The sequence below is a fragment of the Schistocerca americana genome, chromosome 5 (genome assembly GCF_021461395.2).
Source record: "Schistocerca americana isolate TAMUIC-IGC-003095 chromosome 5, iqSchAmer2.1, whole genome shotgun sequence".
NCBI lineage: Eukaryota > Metazoa > Arthropoda > Insecta > Orthoptera > Acrididae > Schistocerca > Schistocerca americana.
Genome location: NC_060123.1, coordinates 156,246,382 through 156,264,489, shown reverse-complemented (window position 1 = coordinate 156,264,489; position 18,108 = coordinate 156,246,382). Strand labels below are relative to the sequence as shown.

Sequence of the window (18,108 nt, the reverse complement as noted above, 5' to 3'; positions counted from 1 at the left end):
TCTTCCTTGTGATGTACACTTCTTTAGTGTACTTACTTGAACACACATTATTTCCTCAGGAGACAAAATATGTAAACAGCGTGATGTATTAAATGGTAAATGTGTACCTTTGGGCCTGTGCTATGAATTGCTTCCTCTTTTTGTGGTGGAGCTATTTGGGATGATGAGATGCAGAAAACAAAACATAAAAAATGATTTATTGACATCTTAAAGTGGCCTCTAGTTGACAGACACAATAAAACTAATCTGAATATGTATGACCTATCTTACTGACCAACCATCGTCTTATAGTCCTATAAACAAACTGACTCAGCGGGACCCTTCCCCCTCTTCCTCAAAACAGGCCACAGGGACAATCAGTAAGTTGCTCTTTGGAGAAAACTGGAAACGTAATGAGACATATGTTAATAGTAGATTGATTATTTTCAAAAATGAAAAGTTTTCTCTATTTTGTGTGGCACTCTATAGTGGTAATTGAAAAAATTTTGATAACAGGAAATTAACTGGAGTACCACTAATTAAAAGAAGCAGCCAAGGAAAGAAAGAGAAATGAAAAAAAAAGTTTAAGTTATCACATGGCACAGATAAATTTACCACTAAGAGAGGGAAAATTAATAATTCAATATTTTGTTTAACTTGCTTTGATACCGTGGAGTGGACTGACTGCGCACATTGTTTGTTGGCCATATGCTGATCATTAATATTGTGCGTTATGCACAGAAGTGCTGCCCGGAAACTGTGTTTACAGATCGGCTTAACAAATCTCAGGAATGCACGAGCGGCTGTTACAAATCCGAACATCAATGATGTTTGGCAGCGGCCAGCAAATGATATTTTGGCAGTCTTGCAGTTCTCATAGCTGAAATATGGAAAAATTGGCAGGGAAGGTTAATGTTGTTGAAATGAAACATTCGTAAACAATAACAGTTATTCATATATTGACAGTACATTTATATGAATGAATAGTTAACACTCTATTAGAACTACTAATAGCCTTGGGAGAGCCAGCCCTGACAAAACTCTACTGTCTGGTGAGCAAGATGTATGACACGGGGGAAATACTCTCAGACTTCAAGAACAATATAATAATTCCAATCCCAAAGAAGCAGGTGTTGACAGGTGTGAAAATTACTGAACTAACAGTTTAATAAGTCATGGCTGCAAAATACTGACATTAATTCTTTACAGGTGAATGGAAAAATTGGTGGAAGCTAACGTAGGGGAAGATCAGTTTGGATTCCGTAGAAATGTTGGAACACTCAAGGCAATACTGACCCTATGACTTACCTTAGAAGATAGATTAAGAAAAGGCAAACCCATGTTTCTAGCATTTGTAGACTTAGAGAAAGCTTTTGGCAGTGTTGACTGGACTACTCTCTTTCAAATTCTGAAGGTGGTAGGGGTCAAATACAGGGAGCGAAAGGCCATTTACAATTTGTACAGAAACCAGATGGCAGTTATAAGAGAAGAGGGGCAAGAAAGGGAAGCAGTGGTTGGGAAGGGAGTGAGACAGGGTTGTAGCCTATCCCCGATGTTATTCAATCTGTATACTGAGCAAGCAGTAAAGGAAACAAAAGAATAATTTGGAGTAGGAATTAAAATCTACGGAGAAGAAATAAAAACTTTGAGGTTTGCCGATGACATTGTAATTCTGTCAGAGCCAGCAAAGGACCTGGAAGAGCAGTTGAACAGAACAGACAGTGTCTTGAAAGGAGGCTATAAGATGAATATCAACAAAAGCAAAATGAGGATAATGGAATGTAGTCAAATTAAATCTGGTGATGCTGAGGGAATTAGATTAGGAAATGAGACACTTAAAGTAGTAAAGGAGTTTTTCTATGTGGGGAGCAAAATAACTAATGATGGTTGAAGTAGGGAGGGTATAAAATTTAGACTGGCAATGGCAAGAAAAGCGTTTCTGAAAAAGAGAAATTTGTTAACATCCAGTATTGATTTAAGTGTCAGAAAGTCTTTTCTGAAAGTAGTTGTATGGAGTGTAGCCATGTATGGATCTGGACGATAAATAGTTCAGACAAGAAGAGAATAGAAGCGTTCGAAATGTAGTGCTACAGGAGAAGGCTGAAGATTAGGTGGGTAGATCACGTAAGTAATGAGGAGGTACTGAATAGAATTGGGGAGAAGAGGAATTAGTGGCACAACTTGACTATAAGAAGGAATTGGTTGGTAGGACCTGCCCTGAGGCATCAAGGGATCACCACTACAGTATTGGAGGGCAGTGTGAAGGGTAAAAATTGTAGAGGGAGACCAAGAGATGAATACACTAAGCAGATTCAGAAGGATGTAGGTTGCAGTAGTTACTTGGACAGGATAGAGTAGAATGGAGAGCTGCATCAAACCAGTCTCTGGACTGAAGACCACAACAACAACACTCCTTGAAAATATCTTTCAAGTATAACTGTTTGGTACAAAATCATTCGAGAGAGCAATCGTTTCGAGAGAGAGAGAGAGAGAGAGAGAGAGAGAGAGAGAGAGAGAACTCATGTTTATATACAAGCAGACAACTGAAGGCAACTTTATTGTAATTTTTCTTGTCTCTTTTTGTTCTGGAAGCCTCTTCAGTGGAAAAATATTAAAGAGGCATGGCTGATCACATTTGATGGTTGACGCCCTTTGCACTGTATCTGATGCATTATTTGCCAATTAAAAAATAGTGTTGCTCTTTCACATTTAAGAATTACAGTTTTACATTATAAGGCAATTTAAAGGCAATACATGGAATTAATACTACAATACAATGTTTCTTATCTAGGTTCACATAAATTATTTTAGTTTTGGGGCTTAAATTTATTTACACATAAAAAGAAACATTTCGTGGCCAAATACAATTCTACAGGCCATTGTAAAGTACCAGCACATGTGTCACACAATAGACTGAAGAATAGCTGTAAATGAAGCAGTGCCAGTTGAAAGTATTTGGACTTATATAAAGCTGCTCTTTCCTATTAATGCCCTCAGAATGAGAAGAGGTGAGTTCAGTGCTAGGTTAATATGATGTACAACTCAGTTCTTAAACTGTTCTGAAACTAACAGAATGAAATTAAAAGCAAAGCTAAAAAAAAATCTGAGTCTTGGATGGCATATAGAGACAGCGAGACTTCTCTGACAGTTAAAATTTTGGAAAAAATGTCTCATACAGGCCTAATGACCAGAACCAGTTTCCACATGATCATAATCAACACCTCAACAATGAAGACATTCAAGAAAGTATTAAGAGGAGCTCCACTTGTTCCCAATGGACACTTTGTTCAGTGACAGTTTTTGACAAATCTTTTCGGAGCACTGCTTACAATTTTACAGTTCTCAGTAGTAATGCTGAATCGACAACACATCCTGACACATACTATTACTTATTATTCATCTGACATGGCAGGAAAATTTTCTCTCTCTTGGGAATGGAGATCAAAACTGCATCACTTGAATCTTTAGCATTATACAAACTTCTTAAAAATAAAAACTCAACCTTGGAATGAATTGTGGTTGGGATGAGTGTTGTTGAGGGGGGAAAAGTAAGGAAACATGACACTGGCAGCTTATTAAACCCTGATATTCTTTCTTCCTTGTTGAAACTTAGGGAAAAGGGAAATTATGGGAAAGGTGCCTACAAAGTAGCTTCGTCATGTTCAACCTCAGAAATACATAGAAATTATTCGTGAACATGCCAGCACACATGAGCATCCCCCCCCCCCACCCCCCCCCCCCCCACACACACATACACAGGATGACATTTTTGAAATTTGCACTTAGCTTAAAATCCTGTGTACTTAGTAATCACTTCCCAGAGAGTAATTACCATTTCTGACATTTCCCTCCCTTGACTACTACCCAGCATTAAGACCTTGGTCTTCCCAAAAATTTTCTTTCTGTTCTTAAATTGCATCTTATGTGCTGTTCTACCACACTGCTTCAAGAGTTCTTGGATTATCTGAATGCTTTTATCCATGGTCTCCAAAGCATTGTAACTATTGAAGACAGCTAGAATGAAACAGTCAGGCCTGCAATGTTTCCTGGTTGTTTTCACTGATTAGGAAGGGTTGAATATAAACCAGTCTTCTGATCTATTCCTAATAGTACTGCTGCAATTTAAAAAACTAACTCGTATTGCATTACTGCCAAACTGGTTTAGAGTTTCAATGAGAGTTCAGTGACATGCAAGACAGGTATACAATAGTGTATATTTCATTTTGGATTCTGTAACTACGTGCTGGATCATAGCAATTATTAAAATATTATGTTTGTAAATGAATTAGACTTAGTTCTACTCTTTGCAAAATAATCATTCAGTTTTTGTTTTACTTTTGGGTTCCAGGTGTAGGTGCTCTGTACATTCGTCGTCGACCAAGAGTGCGAATAGAACCTTTACAGAGTGGAGGTGGTCAAGAGCGGGGCATACGCAGTGGCACTGTTCCTGCTCCATTAGCTGTGGGTCTTGGTGCAGCTTGTGAAGTTGCCATGAGGGAAATGGATGTAATTATATTACATGCTGCTATTACAGACTAATACATGCACAATAAATTTTGCAGCAGTTTATTTAAAGTAAAAGTGTACAATGTAATTCTGTTGTCTCAATAAGAGTGTAACAGGCAAATAAACATGTAAGTTTATCACTTTAGTCACTCTATTACACAGCAATTAATCTACAATATGAAGAGATACTCATCAAGTAGTGGCAGGAGAAAACGCATAAAAGAAGTGGAAACATCTGATCTTTCAGACCACTGAATCCTCCTCCTGACAGAAGTAGTGTTGGAGGGGAAGGAAGAGGGATGGAGGACGAGGACTGATGACATTTGGCAGATGGAAATCATTAAAAGTTACCCAGAACCCCAGGTCTGGGGAGACTTACTGGACAGGAAAAGAGGAAAAGATACATTATGGTGCATGCACTGGATGAGATTTGAAAACCTGAGAACTAATGGGTGTGAGATAGGGTAGTTAGCAAGTTGGAGATTATTGAAGAAACTTTATTAAGTAATAATTAAGTGTGTAAAGCTGAGTGCATTGTACATGGAAGTAGATGAGGGAATGGGGAAAAGTAGAGGAAAATAAAAATGAGGGAATAAAAATACATGTTACTGAAAGCAAATTCTGAGACCACAGAAATTAACATAAATTTAGTCCAGGTGGGAGGTAAGAACCAAGAACATGTAAAGCCAGTTCCCAGATGTGGAATTCTGAGAAACCGGTGTCAGGAGGGAGAATCCAAATGTCACATGTGGCAAAACAGGCACCAAAGTAACAACTGTCATGCTGTAGTGCATGCACTGCAATGGGTTATTGTGGGTTTACCAGTATATATCATCTGTTTATGCCTATTCATCCTAACTTACAACTTGGTGGTATTTATACCAATGTAGAAGGCTGATTGAAACTGCTGATATTTGTAGGCTGAGATGGAACCATTCAACCCGAGGAATCAATCTTTAACAGTAGCATTCAGATTATTCTCATTTGTCCTGTATACACTAAATGAAATAATGCCAAGTGATATTTGTTGCACCTCCAGCTTGTGGAATGTGGTGTGTAAGAGCACTGAGACACCAAAAGAGAAGATACATACATATGTGCTGAAGGAATTTTACACTCTGCTCAAAAGATACAGTTACAGAAAAGAGTGGAAAACAGGAACAGATTAACAACCAGAAATGAAATTCAAGGGGAATATTGTATTGAGCAATTTATAATTAACAGTCCAAATTGAAAGCTGAAGTTCAGTGACATTTCTTGTAATAAATTAACAAAATGTAAATATACATGAAGAGAAGGAATTTTTAGGAAATATTCAGAAATTAATACTTCTGAAATGAAGAGGCTGAAGTGATTGATTGGTGGTGGTGGCAATAATAAAAAGGAAAACAATTTAAAAATATGTTAAAGGTAAAATATCACACTGATGAACGCACAGAGAAAACTTAATGCAGAATTTAATTAGAAAATGGCACAGGAAGTCTGTGGGGAGGAATGTAAGACAAATAATCTAGTACAAATTAAGACCAGACAGTGATGGGTACCTATTGGCAGTCCCCCCTGCCTCATCTTCTCTCACTCCCCACAACTCGTGTCTCCACAATGCTCTGTCTCACCCCCCCCCCCCCCCCCACTCTTTCCCTCTGCCCCTCTCCAACACACTATCCCCCTGCCCCTCTCCAACACACTTTCCCCCTGCCCCTCTCCAACACCGCCCCTCACCCTATCGCCAACCACCTCTCTCCCCAATCCGGGCCTCCTGTCTTTCACACCCCTGGTGCACATTATTTTGGTCTAATTTTTCTCTTTTAGTGTGTTTTGGTTTGGCCGTCATTTCTGGTGTGGTGTGTGCTTAGTCACTATTAGTTCTGTGTTTGCCTTGTGTACTTGTTGATCTTAGAATGATTTATGTTGTTGGTTGGCTATGTTTCCAGTATGACCACAAATGGATCACGATGTTATCACAACGTCTGTTGGACAAAATTTTTAATAATCTGACCCATGTTGTTCGGAATGGGGATCCTGTCAGTTCTTATCCTGGATGTGTTAACTTGTCATTTGCTTATGTCGAAGGTATGCAAAATAAACCATTTAATGTTATTTATAAAATTTATTGGTTAATAAAGAAGGTTTCCAAATTATCTGTCATACCTTTGGGAAATTACTTTTACTATGTTCTATGAGTGAAGTTTGATTTTACAGTTTATTAACTTTGAATTCACTCTTTAAATTATGTTTTCCTTGAAGGCATATGCTGACTGTTCACTATTGGATTGACATTGATTGATGAGCACTTAATTGTGTCTTTGGGGAGTTTGGACAGCCTACATTGTGTGCTTGAATCAGTAAAATAATTATAATGATGATGATGATGATGATGATTTCCATGATTTTTAATGTGTGTTTATTTATTTATATTTAAGGAGAGTCACTGTTAATGGCTCTGAAAGATGTTGCACTGTCTAGTGGTAGTGCGTGTACGTCAGCCTCCCTTGAACCATCCTACGTCTTGCGTGCCATTGGTACAGATGAAGATCTGGCTCACTCATCCATTCGATTTGGCTTTGGCCGTTTTACATCAATGGAAGAGACTGATTATACAGCAGACCTAACAATTAAACATGTTACCAGATTACGGGAGATGAGGTATCCAATTTTCATTGAGAAAATTTCTTTGTCTTGTTCTAACTTCATTATTTATTACTTCACAATACATTTATAAAGGAAACCTTGTGATATGAAAAATCAAACATAACTGTAATGTTAAGTGTGTTGCTATGCACTATATCGTATGCATACCATAAAGTGCCAAATATCGTAGGACAGCAGTATGGAAACAACAAATTGGTATCACATTGTAGGTGCACACAGTATTATCATTTTCTAATAGTGCCTTTAAATACAAAAATTATTTATATTGTGATACAAATCATTACTAGCCACCCAAGATCCCAAACCTCTTTGTTCAGACGCACTCCATGATCTGAAGACATTTCAGAAAGATTCTGTACTTAGTCCTCCATACTGTTAACACTTTTAAAAATCTGTTTAACTGTTCCTCTTTAGAGCAACATCAGCTCTGACAGTTCCATAAAAATCTCTGTCCTCATCTTACTCATCGGTCACCTATGATACCTCCGCTTCAGTAACTACCATCCTATCACATTAAAATATCAGTCTTTAAAATTCTTTCTTACCTTGGATGGCACATCTTCAGTGAACTGAACTTCACCATCTACAAGGGCATAAATTACCTCTTGTCACACCCAGAAATGAAGGATATCTCCCCTAAAATCATCTCACATTATCCACAGGGTTACTCTAACAACAAGCATTCCTATGAAACATCCTGATCCAGCCTTACAGCATTCCTATCACCATTTTTTCTTAATTGCATTCTAGGTCAGAACTCTTTCTCCAACATACAGTTGATCCTTTAATCCCAATGGCATTGCCCTTGACCCACTTTCTCCCCATGTCAGTTCCTTTCTCCATCCTTTACCAAATTAGCCCAGAGGTGGAAAGTTGTATTTATCAGCAGCAACTGTAGATGACAGTGATGTCACATCGGAAACATTGTCTTGCCATTTGCCACTGTGTACTACTATGGACTAGTGGGTACGGTGTCAAACTTGGACAACTGCATCTTGCCAGATTAGCAGATTTAATTTTCCATGACACTGACACACAATAAATATAAGAGACAGTAGAAATAATATTCCTTTTTGAACTTTTTATTTTTGTACAGCAGTCTTAATGAAAAGATATTTTAGAAATGAGTTTTAATAGGGACTAACTGGCAGACAAATCAGTGCAAACACTTCCTTCTCGAACATCATGAGAAATATAATGGTTCATCAACAGAATTAAAAGAGTAAAGGCAGTTCTACAGATTGAACATTAATAAGAGGAAGACCAAGCTTATGATAAATGATTGAAATGCCTCAGTCATTGTTATAAATGAGATAAATAACAGAAAGTACTTCCATTCTTGGTTCAACCTTCACTGGTACAAGAAACTGAAAAGACATAGAAATACATTGCTATAGAATGTGTTGGCTCGGACAGCCTCCTTCAATTTGACAGAAATGGTCAATATGAAATATTACAAACATTGTTGTTATTAATTATTATTATTATTAACAACAATTATTTTCATAATTGTTGTCAACAATAATAATTTCACTGTTCAGTCAAGAGCTTCTCCAGATTTCTCCTTGCAATACAGTCTTTAACCATAAGTCTCTATGTTACTCCTGCATGTTTCCTATCACCAACACACATTCCATTAGGTTGTGGAATCCAGCAGGTAACGTCATTGGTCCAGATAATTTCATTGGTAACAGCCATTTGCTTGGGTGAATGTCTTGTTGACATCCATTTCAGTTGGACGCTTAATGGACTGCAGTTGTTGAGTGGTTTTTCTGTCCCTTTCTCACCATCAAAACACGTAGTACGAACTCATTGTAGACTTTCTATTTCAGATGCATCACATGATGAGATTTGAAGACTCTAGCTAGTTCATCAAAAGCATTGCAGGGCATTTTTACCTCTGATTTGCTTTCTTTAGCCGGCCGCAGTGGCCGTGCGGTTCTAGCGCTGCAGTCCGGAACCGCGGGGCTGCTACGGTCGCAGGTTCGAATCCTGCCTCGGGCATGGATGTGTGTGATGTCCTTAGGTTAGTTAGGTTTAAGTAGTTCTAAGTTCTAGGGGACTGATGACCTAAGATGTTAAGTCCCATAGTGCTCAGAGCCATTTGAACCATTTTGCTTTCTTTAACTATCCATCCAGTTTGCTTTCTTTGAGTACCTTAAGTACAAAAACTAACAAATTGCCTATGTGACTTTTTGCCATTTTTACAATTTTTATTTTAGGATGTTTATAATAAAGGGCACCCATAATAAAGTTCCAGTTTCAAAACACTCTAGAAAGAGAATCACTGCTCAGAACAATGTCAGATTTAAGCAGCATATTACTGATGCAGGGGGGAATGTCGTGGGAGGAAAAATAAAGAAAATTGATACGTAGATGGGGCTGTAAGCATCAAAATATACACACCAATAGATGTGTGGGACGTGGCTGTTTCTCAGTTTGTGTCAGAGATGCCTAACATGACTGTCTGCAAGGAGGGTCGTGCACTGCTGGTGAAGCTCTTTTACAGGAATGGTGACTGTGCGGCAGGAGCCATGCAGAAGTTTCGGGCACCCAAGGGTATGAGAAAAGGCATTGGTCTGATGTCTGCTAAGGGTCTGGAGAAAATGATTACAAAATTCAGAAAGACAGATTCTTTTGAAGCACAATGTGGCAGTAAGAGGAAAGCAATTGATCCAACATCTGTCAAAGGTGTGGCCACATCAGTATAGCAGGGGTCGAGCTGTAGTGTGCAAACATACAGCTTGTGGTGAAGTGCCTGAATGTAAGGCCTGCCTGCAAGTGCAGGGCATAAAATCAGATGAAACATCCACTATTCCTATCCATAAAAAATCACCCATGTTCAGGAGTTGCTTCCTGTTGACCTGTCTGCAAGACAAATGTTCGCTCTGGAATTTCTTGCTCACATGGATATGGACAGTGAATGGTCATGGAACATTTTCTGGACATAAAAAGCCCAGTTGCATCTCAAAGGGCAAAGAATACACAGAATTGCAGAATAAGGGCAATGGGGAATCTGCACTCACGGTGTGTGTGCCCCCCCCCCCCCCCCCCTCCCCGCCCCCCACTCCACGCTAACATCATTCCAACCCATCAGCTGTGTGTATGTGTGGAGAGGATCATTTTTAGGAAAGATGCCGATCCTCCACATACTGCACAGCTAGTCAAGCAGCTGCTGCAGAGGCACTTCAGAAATGCGAAGATTATCATCTGTTATTTCCCTACAGCCTGGCCATCCAGCTCACCTGATATTAATCTTGTGACTCCTGGCTGTGGGTTATGTGAAATATGATGTGTTCAGTGCTTCAATTACAAATGTAGATGAATTGAAGACGCGCTTTGTGCATGTGACATCCCCTGAGATCTTCCAATCTGTTGAGGAATATGCTGTATGTTGATTTCATCTTGTGGCAGGAAATGGTGGACAGCATTTGTGAACATGTCGTGTGCCAGTCTCATGACAATTCGAAAACTGATTGTATTTTGCTTTTCATGCAATTTTGGCCCCAGGCCAATTAAAAACAATGCCATTTTGCTTTTTTATGCAGTTTTGACCATAGGACACCTAAAAACCAATGATATAATGCGCAACTCACACCATAACTATTGTGTCGCAATTTCTTTTGTCTGTACCAGACCCCATTTATGTTAAGGTGTTTACAGTGCCACCTATTGGTAGAATTGTCAGTTCAACCCCCCCCCCCCCCCACCCCCTCCCCCCACCCCCTATGTCGATTGTCCCACATCAAAAACAAATTTGGTGTCACTGTCAGCAGCAGTTCTCTTTCTACACTGATTTGAAACAGACCTAAGGTGAGTGGCAGTTCCTTTGACTAGGAGACTTCGTATTTCCTTTTTATACTTTCTGGGCTTGTGCTCCATCTCTAATCACTTATTTGCAGTTGGGTCACCAACTCCTGATATATTCCTTTGTTAGTCAGCTTCTATTTCCATATCTGCACATGAGGAGAAATTTGAGTTTACTTACGGTAAGGAGAAGCTTATAGGGTAAATTAGCTGGTAATACTGCTTCACAACAAGCATTTAAGATTTAGCTTCCAGGAATTAGATAAGTACCCCATAGTAACTGAAATTTAGCAATAAGGTAGTTATCAGTTGCATTGTAACACAAAGTGACTCCCCTGAGTTGAGCTAATGTGATAAATCATTATTCAAGTAGAATATTTTTTTTTTTTTTTTTTTTATTTTTTTTAAAAATACTTTCTTCCAGTAATCTTCCTCATCAATTTTTGTTTAATATTTCTTGCTTGTATCACTATTTGTATTTATTAATCTCTTGTAAAGTTTGTGTCTTCTTCGCTTCCAACAATAAACTTGACCCATGTCCTGTGACAACTACCACAAATGAAGTTTGTTGACATTCCACTTTAGTTAGCACAATTCTATCTTTTATTCCTGACCATGACATCTTCTAAGGTTAATCAGACTACTTGTTTGCCAAAGCTTGTGTGCAAATAAGGAAAACTACACCACACGTTAAACTTCAACAAAGTAACGTATGAAGTCCAAGTTGAATTAATAACACATATACTGAGCTCCCCCCCCCCCTCCCCCCCCCCCTCACTCTCTCTCTCTCTCTCTCTCTCTCTCTCTCTCTCTCTCTCTCTCTCTCTCTCTCTCTCTCTGGCACGCATGCACGCACACTAATATAAACCTTTATAAGTTTGTGCATCCTCAAGGCAGCCGACGATCCATGGAAAAATGTTCACATCCGAGCAGGTATTTCCTCTCGTGAAGTTGCTGCAATTGCTGTCCCTTATTAAAGACATATGTTGTCCCTTGATATGGCTCACCACATGCAATTAAAAATCTCAACTCTACACAATACCTGTACCTGAAGATTTGATACTTTTCGTTTGCAATGCAAGTATCATTTGTCAGTAAGAAGATGCAGTGATACACTTTACTATTCTAGAGTGGTATGTATCACTGCATAGTTGTCATGTCATTGTATTTCTTCATTGAAGAGTGAGTGTTCCGTTACTGAATAAGAGACATGCAAATTTGAGTCCTTCAGAGGTGTGGTGATGACCCCAATAAAGCATTCCTTGCTTGAAGATTTTTTTTTATTTACTGTCCTCGTCCAGCTTGTCAGTCTCAACTCATGAATTATAGTTGATGCTTCTGAGAGTGGGCAAGCAGAAAACAAAGACAAATTTTATGTTTTGACTAGATAAAACGTGTTTGTCAATTTCAGCAGTGTCCATTGCAATCTTTATCTACCACAGCTATGTTTTAATGCCACCATCCTTCAAAATAATGTATCACCTATGTTATTGGGCCTCATGTTTGGTGGAAGGCTTAAATACTAACTTCATTAGATGAACATAAAAAAAAAAAGGTGAATGCTTTAATATGTCCAAAGTATCTCAATGAAAAAATCGGAAATGCACACAGATTATGAATGCTACAGTTTTTCAAAGCGTTTGTCTAGTCCTAGTTGGATTTTTGTGTGTCATGTGTAGACCAGCTTGAGTATCAGAATTTACCACAGGGGCTTGTAAGACAATCCTTATTTTTATTCTCTGAACCTAAGCTAGTGAAGCCCTTCAAATGAATATTCATCAGTCACATGGTAGCCAGATGAGTATTGGGGTCTGAGGTAAAAAAACTGTTGATGGAGGACACCAGTAACCATCAAGGTTCCTTTCCAGTGTTGTAACTGGTAGAATATTTAAGCACCAGGAGTTTTTACTCACTTAAGTAGAATGAGGGCTCCCAGTAAGGGCATTAGCTGGCCATTTTGCTGTTTTCCAAGATAAAGTTTTAAGATTTATCACTATCAAAATTTGTAGGTTTTGCTACAGACATACATGATGTTCACAGCTCTCAAACAAGTTAGGTGTGACTACATAATAAACTATTTTGTCTGCTACAATTTGCAGTGTTCTTCACTTTATCCAATGAATACACACTGAAGAGGAGCTACTCTAGAATATTCAGGCCACCCTATTATCCCTCCATCACCTGTGTGAAATTGTATATTCTGCTGAGTACTGTGACACTTTCACACTAACTAATGCCACCTAGAATAACTCAGAATGTATGATAGTAGCTGAAAAGTTTGAGAGACAAATGTTGCATGGGACAACGGGGGCCATGATATGATATGACATTGTTTTTTTTGTTGCTAGGTAGGGTCGCATCAGAGATATGAAGGTCAACTTTGTTTTTTTAAATGGGATGTTATAGTTTGGTACTTACCTTCTTATAGCAGCTATCGAGGTGAATACAATGATATGTAACAATAAGGTCTTTGAAGGTCAGCGAAGGTCAAAAAGGTGGCACGAACATCCATTTACAGAAGGTGTTCGAAGTGATGACCATTGGTATCAATGCAGTGCTGCAATCTTCTTATCATGGATCGAGTGGTATTCCTGATCACTTCGGCACTTATCGAAGCACATGCTCTGACAATTCTCTCTCTTATATTGTGCACATAGTAAATATTCATCGAATGTGGTGAATCCATCTAATGTGCCATTGACATGTAAATACAATTTGACAGTTTTGCAATATAACACTAATAGGAACGATAAGACTAGTATCGTCCAATCAACTGAATGTGAATGATGTATTCCGTCAAAGAACAAGTCAATGTGCTTCTCATTTACGGAGAATGGCAACGAAATTCGGTGAGAGCTAGAGACCTATATACTGAACGATATCCTCAAAGTACTCACCCTACACATCGTACATTTAAATATGTGTATGATAAATTGAGAACAGCTGGATCTTTAATGCATCGGAAACATATCTGACAAAGGAAATTTAGTAACGAGGAAACGGAAATTGGTACTCTTGGCACTGTGGTTCGAGATCCTTGTGTTAGTTACCATCAAATTGCAAGGGAATCTGGCATGAGCCAGAGTAGTGTTGTTTGTGTTCGGCATTGGTATAAATATCATCCTTACCATATCAGTCTCCACCAAGAGTTAACTGGTACAGATTGTATGCATCACATTCAATTCTGCCAATGGGCTCAACTTCAGATTCAGAGGGGTGGCGCATTTATTAATTTTATTTTATTTACTGATGAGGCTACATTCACAAACCATGGAAATGTTAATTTGCATAACATGCATTATTGAGCAACTGAAAATCGACGTTGGCTGTGGCAAGTTGCGCACCAAAAAACGTGGTCGGTGAATGTATGGTATGGGATTCTGGAGGACAGAATTATAGGCTCTTTTTTCATCGAAGGAAATCTTAATGGTAGGTAGTACACCACATTCTTGCAAGAAACATTAGGTCTGTTATTGGAAGAAATACCTTTAGGAACAAAGAGCAGAATGTGTTATCAACACGATGAGTGTCTGTCTCTGCAACTCATTTCTAGCCATCAGCGAAAAATGTGCCAATCGTTGGATTGGATGCAGAGGAGATGAGTCATGGCTGGTTCGTTCGCCAGACTTGATGCTTCTAGATTTTTTCTTGTGGGGATTCGTAAAAGACATTATTTATAAAGATGTTCCAACTACACCTGAAGATAGCTGAGAGAGAATTGTCAGAGCATGTGCTTTGATAAGTGCCGATGTGATAAGGAATACCACTCAATCCATGGTGATAAGATTGCAGCACTGCATTGATACCAATGGTCATCACTTCGAACACCTTCTGTAAATGGACATTCATGTCACATTTGTGACCTTTGTTGACCTTCAAAGACCTTACTGTTACGCATCATTGGATTCATCTTGATAGCCGCTATCAGAAAATAAGTACCAAACTATAGTATCCCATTAAAAAAAAAATTAAAAAAAAAGTTGACTTTCATATCTCTAATGTGACCCCACCTAGCAACAAAAAACAGTCATAGTCATATTATGGCCCCCGTTATCCCATGCTACATTTGTCCCACAAACTTTTCAGCTCCTATCATACTTTTGGAATTATTCTTGCTGGCAATAGTTAGTGACTCACCCTGTATATAATTTTATTGCTAGTGAATTTGATGTGCTTGTCTGTCATAATGTGCTTGTCTGTCATAATGTGCTTGTCTGTTCATTACATTAGTGCTATAATACTTGGGCAGTCTGCTCTTTAGATTATGCTGCCACAGATTAATCTTATGGAATTAACATTGCTTTGTCAGCAAACCATACGATAACTGTTACAGTATGATATGACCATTTTAATGTGGGCTCCAATTTCAGATAAAATTGTAAAAGAATTTTTGTGTGTTGTGTGATAGGAGAATGCCAACATCTTTTCTACTGGCAGTAAGTGTAACAACTCAGTGATTTACATTCATCTTATTTCATAGTTAGTGTGTTGCTGAAATTGAAATAAACAGAGTAGAGTTGTTAGACATTCTTGATTATGATGAATGTCGTGTTAGTTGATTGCTATTTCTGATTCTTTACCAGGACCATGAATATCTGGGATTGTGTGTTCACTTTCTTGTCTCTACAGCACATGTGCACCTTCCACGTTTTTCCCAGTGCTTCACTTCTTTCTCTTCGTCCTCGTGAAATTTGGAATTCCAAGAGCTGGAAATATTACCATTTTTTTCTGTTTTTTTTTTTTTTAATGCCTGCCATGCTTCAGTTGTTTGTCTTTGAGCAATTTCTCTCTCTCTCTCTCTCTCTCTCTCTCTCTCTCTCTCTCTCTCTCTCTCTCCCCCCCCCCCTCCCCCTCCATCTTTATCTTACTTAAAACAAATATGCAAAATGGTAGAATGGTTGGAAGATGGAGGGGGAGGGGGAATTGTCTACACTTCCACTTTCAAAATCCCCTGATACAGCTGTCACTTGATATACTATAAGTTCACTATGCATTATTCCTGTATTATGGGATTATGTATGCCAAGGTCCTGTACATACTTCGGACTTGTTGTGTGCAAGTGTGTGTTCATTTTCAGCTCTCTTCATTACACCTTCCATTATACTTACTTAAGTTTTCATTGCACAAGAAAAAGGGATTGAAGTAGTGAAAATAAGGTTAAGCTGATCGTGAAGCGCGAGAAAGCTGAGAAACCATTAAACTTCCAGTTTTGGGAAACTAATTTGCAGAGAATGTCTGTTGGACACTTGTTCAAAATTAAAGCTCGCCTCAGCAGTAAACTTAAGCTTTTGTTTATTACACTGCAGTAAAGAAAGTTTCTTAAATGATTTAATATGCATCAAGTGAACTGGGCTGAGATATATATATGCACATTACCAAATCAGATTGCTGATTTATCTCTTGTAATAATTAATTGGAATGTTCCATTAAATCACATCTTAGCCTGTCACTGTATTACTGTAAACATTCAAGAATCGACAGACATTTCGCATTGAAAAGATGCAAAAGTGTTACAAAGTATAATGTATTGCTGTCATTTGTTTTGCTCGCTTTTATACTTTCTTCATGTTTGTTTTCTTTACTAATACAATACCATGGTATTTGGATTTGTTTCAAAAGTGGGAGTATCTGTGGTATATTTCTGATAGTTATGCAACTGAAAACCTGGGTGTTGGTCAGTTCGTACAGCATGCTGTTGTATTGAAAGTTTTTCATAGTTGGGAGCAATGTAATCACTCATTTCTGATACCCAGATTGCTTGATGACAGTAAATAAATTGTTTCCTCACTGAAAGGATCCTTACTTTAGCATAATTTTTAATATAAATATTATGTAGTAATGCCATGCAAAAATAAAGTGTCTTTTTCACAGGCACATGTATGTCATATTAGTATGCGTATTGTAAGTTTTTTGATAGTGTAAATGAGGAAGGCACTCGGGTGTGCATATGAGAGTGCAAAGTAAACACACACACACACACACACACACACACACACACACACACACACACGTGGACAATGAGGAATCCCTGTGCATGAGTGCAGAGTGCAGACAAGTACAGGGTGTACATAAAGTCCAAGAACTGTTTCAATTATTTACTGCACAAGAACCAAACATTGTACAGATATCATACATATGTCATTTTGAAGAGAAACCCTGAAAGTTTCTTTTTCGTGTATATTGCCACAGCGTAGTTTCGTAATTTGTTGATAGTAAGCACTAGTCGCAAACATGGCGAGTTCAGGTGTGGATCGTGCTTTCTGTGTGTTGGAGTTGGACGAAAATAGTGTGTTATAGCTGTTCAGCGGATGTTTAGAACCAAGTATGGCAAGAAGCCACTAACAAGGAAGGCCATTTACCACTCTCACAACAAATTCGTTACGACGGGTTGCTGGTGCCCGGCAAAGAGAAGCAGACGTTCCAGTGTGAGTGAAATGAATGTGGATTATGTATGACATACATTTGATTACCATATTTATGTCTGCTGGGGCACCCGTGGTTCACATATCGAATGTTTGTAAAAAAAAACTTTCAGAATTTCCCTTCAAAATGCAATATGTATGACATCTGTACAGCGAATAATTGAAAGTGTTCCCGGACTTTATGTGCACCCTGTATATGGCTAGATCCAGATGTATGGCTCAATCATGCGAACATTCTGACTAATTAATTGATGCCACTTTCACAAATGCATATAATGTATCAAACTGTCTTCTTTTCAGCCCTCTGTGGGAAATGGTTCAGGAAGGTGTGGATCTAAAGCAGATAAAGTGGTCTCAACATTAAAAGGCGCGAAGGAACTTCGCAAGCATTTCTGTGCAGCTGTACGGAGGTGCTGTGTGAAAAATAAAAATTTATGAAATTTTGTAAATTATGTATATGTGTAATTCATTATTTAATGTATTAAAACTGCAAATCGTTCAATTGTTCCTACTGTTCTGTTGTAGAGGCAACACATATTTGCCCATATTTTGCCATTCCATGTACACTTAATGTTGATGGATGTAGGGCAGGCAAATGAAAATGAGGCAGATGGAAAAAAGTGAGTAAAATGTTATTGTTTCGAAAGTAACTGCCATAATTTTAAATACATTTGTCCTACTGTGCGACAAGACAGCCAGTTTATTCATGGAAAAATGTTTGCAGTTGCCTACAGTACCATGA

General features: G+C 38.4%; 1 protein-coding gene across 1 annotated transcript in view; it reads left to right on the top strand.

Moving 5' to 3' along the window:
- The window catches only part of LOC124615426 (cysteine desulfurase, mitochondrial-like), a 122,159-nt gene extending 104,291 nt beyond the window's left edge, over window positions 1-17,868 (top strand). The window contains exons 7-10 of the mRNA XM_047143306.1: window positions 4,328-4,485; window positions 6,420-6,558; window positions 6,909-7,131; window positions 17,667-17,868. Coding sequence (XP_046999262.1) covers window positions 4,328-4,485; window positions 6,420-6,558; window positions 6,909-7,131; window positions 17,667-17,730 — 584 coding nt within the window. The 3' untranslated portion in view covers window positions 17,731-17,868. The remainder of the gene's footprint in view (window positions 1-4,327; window positions 4,486-6,419; window positions 6,559-6,908; window positions 7,132-17,666) is intronic.
- Window positions 17,869-18,108: the final 240 nt, after the last annotated feature.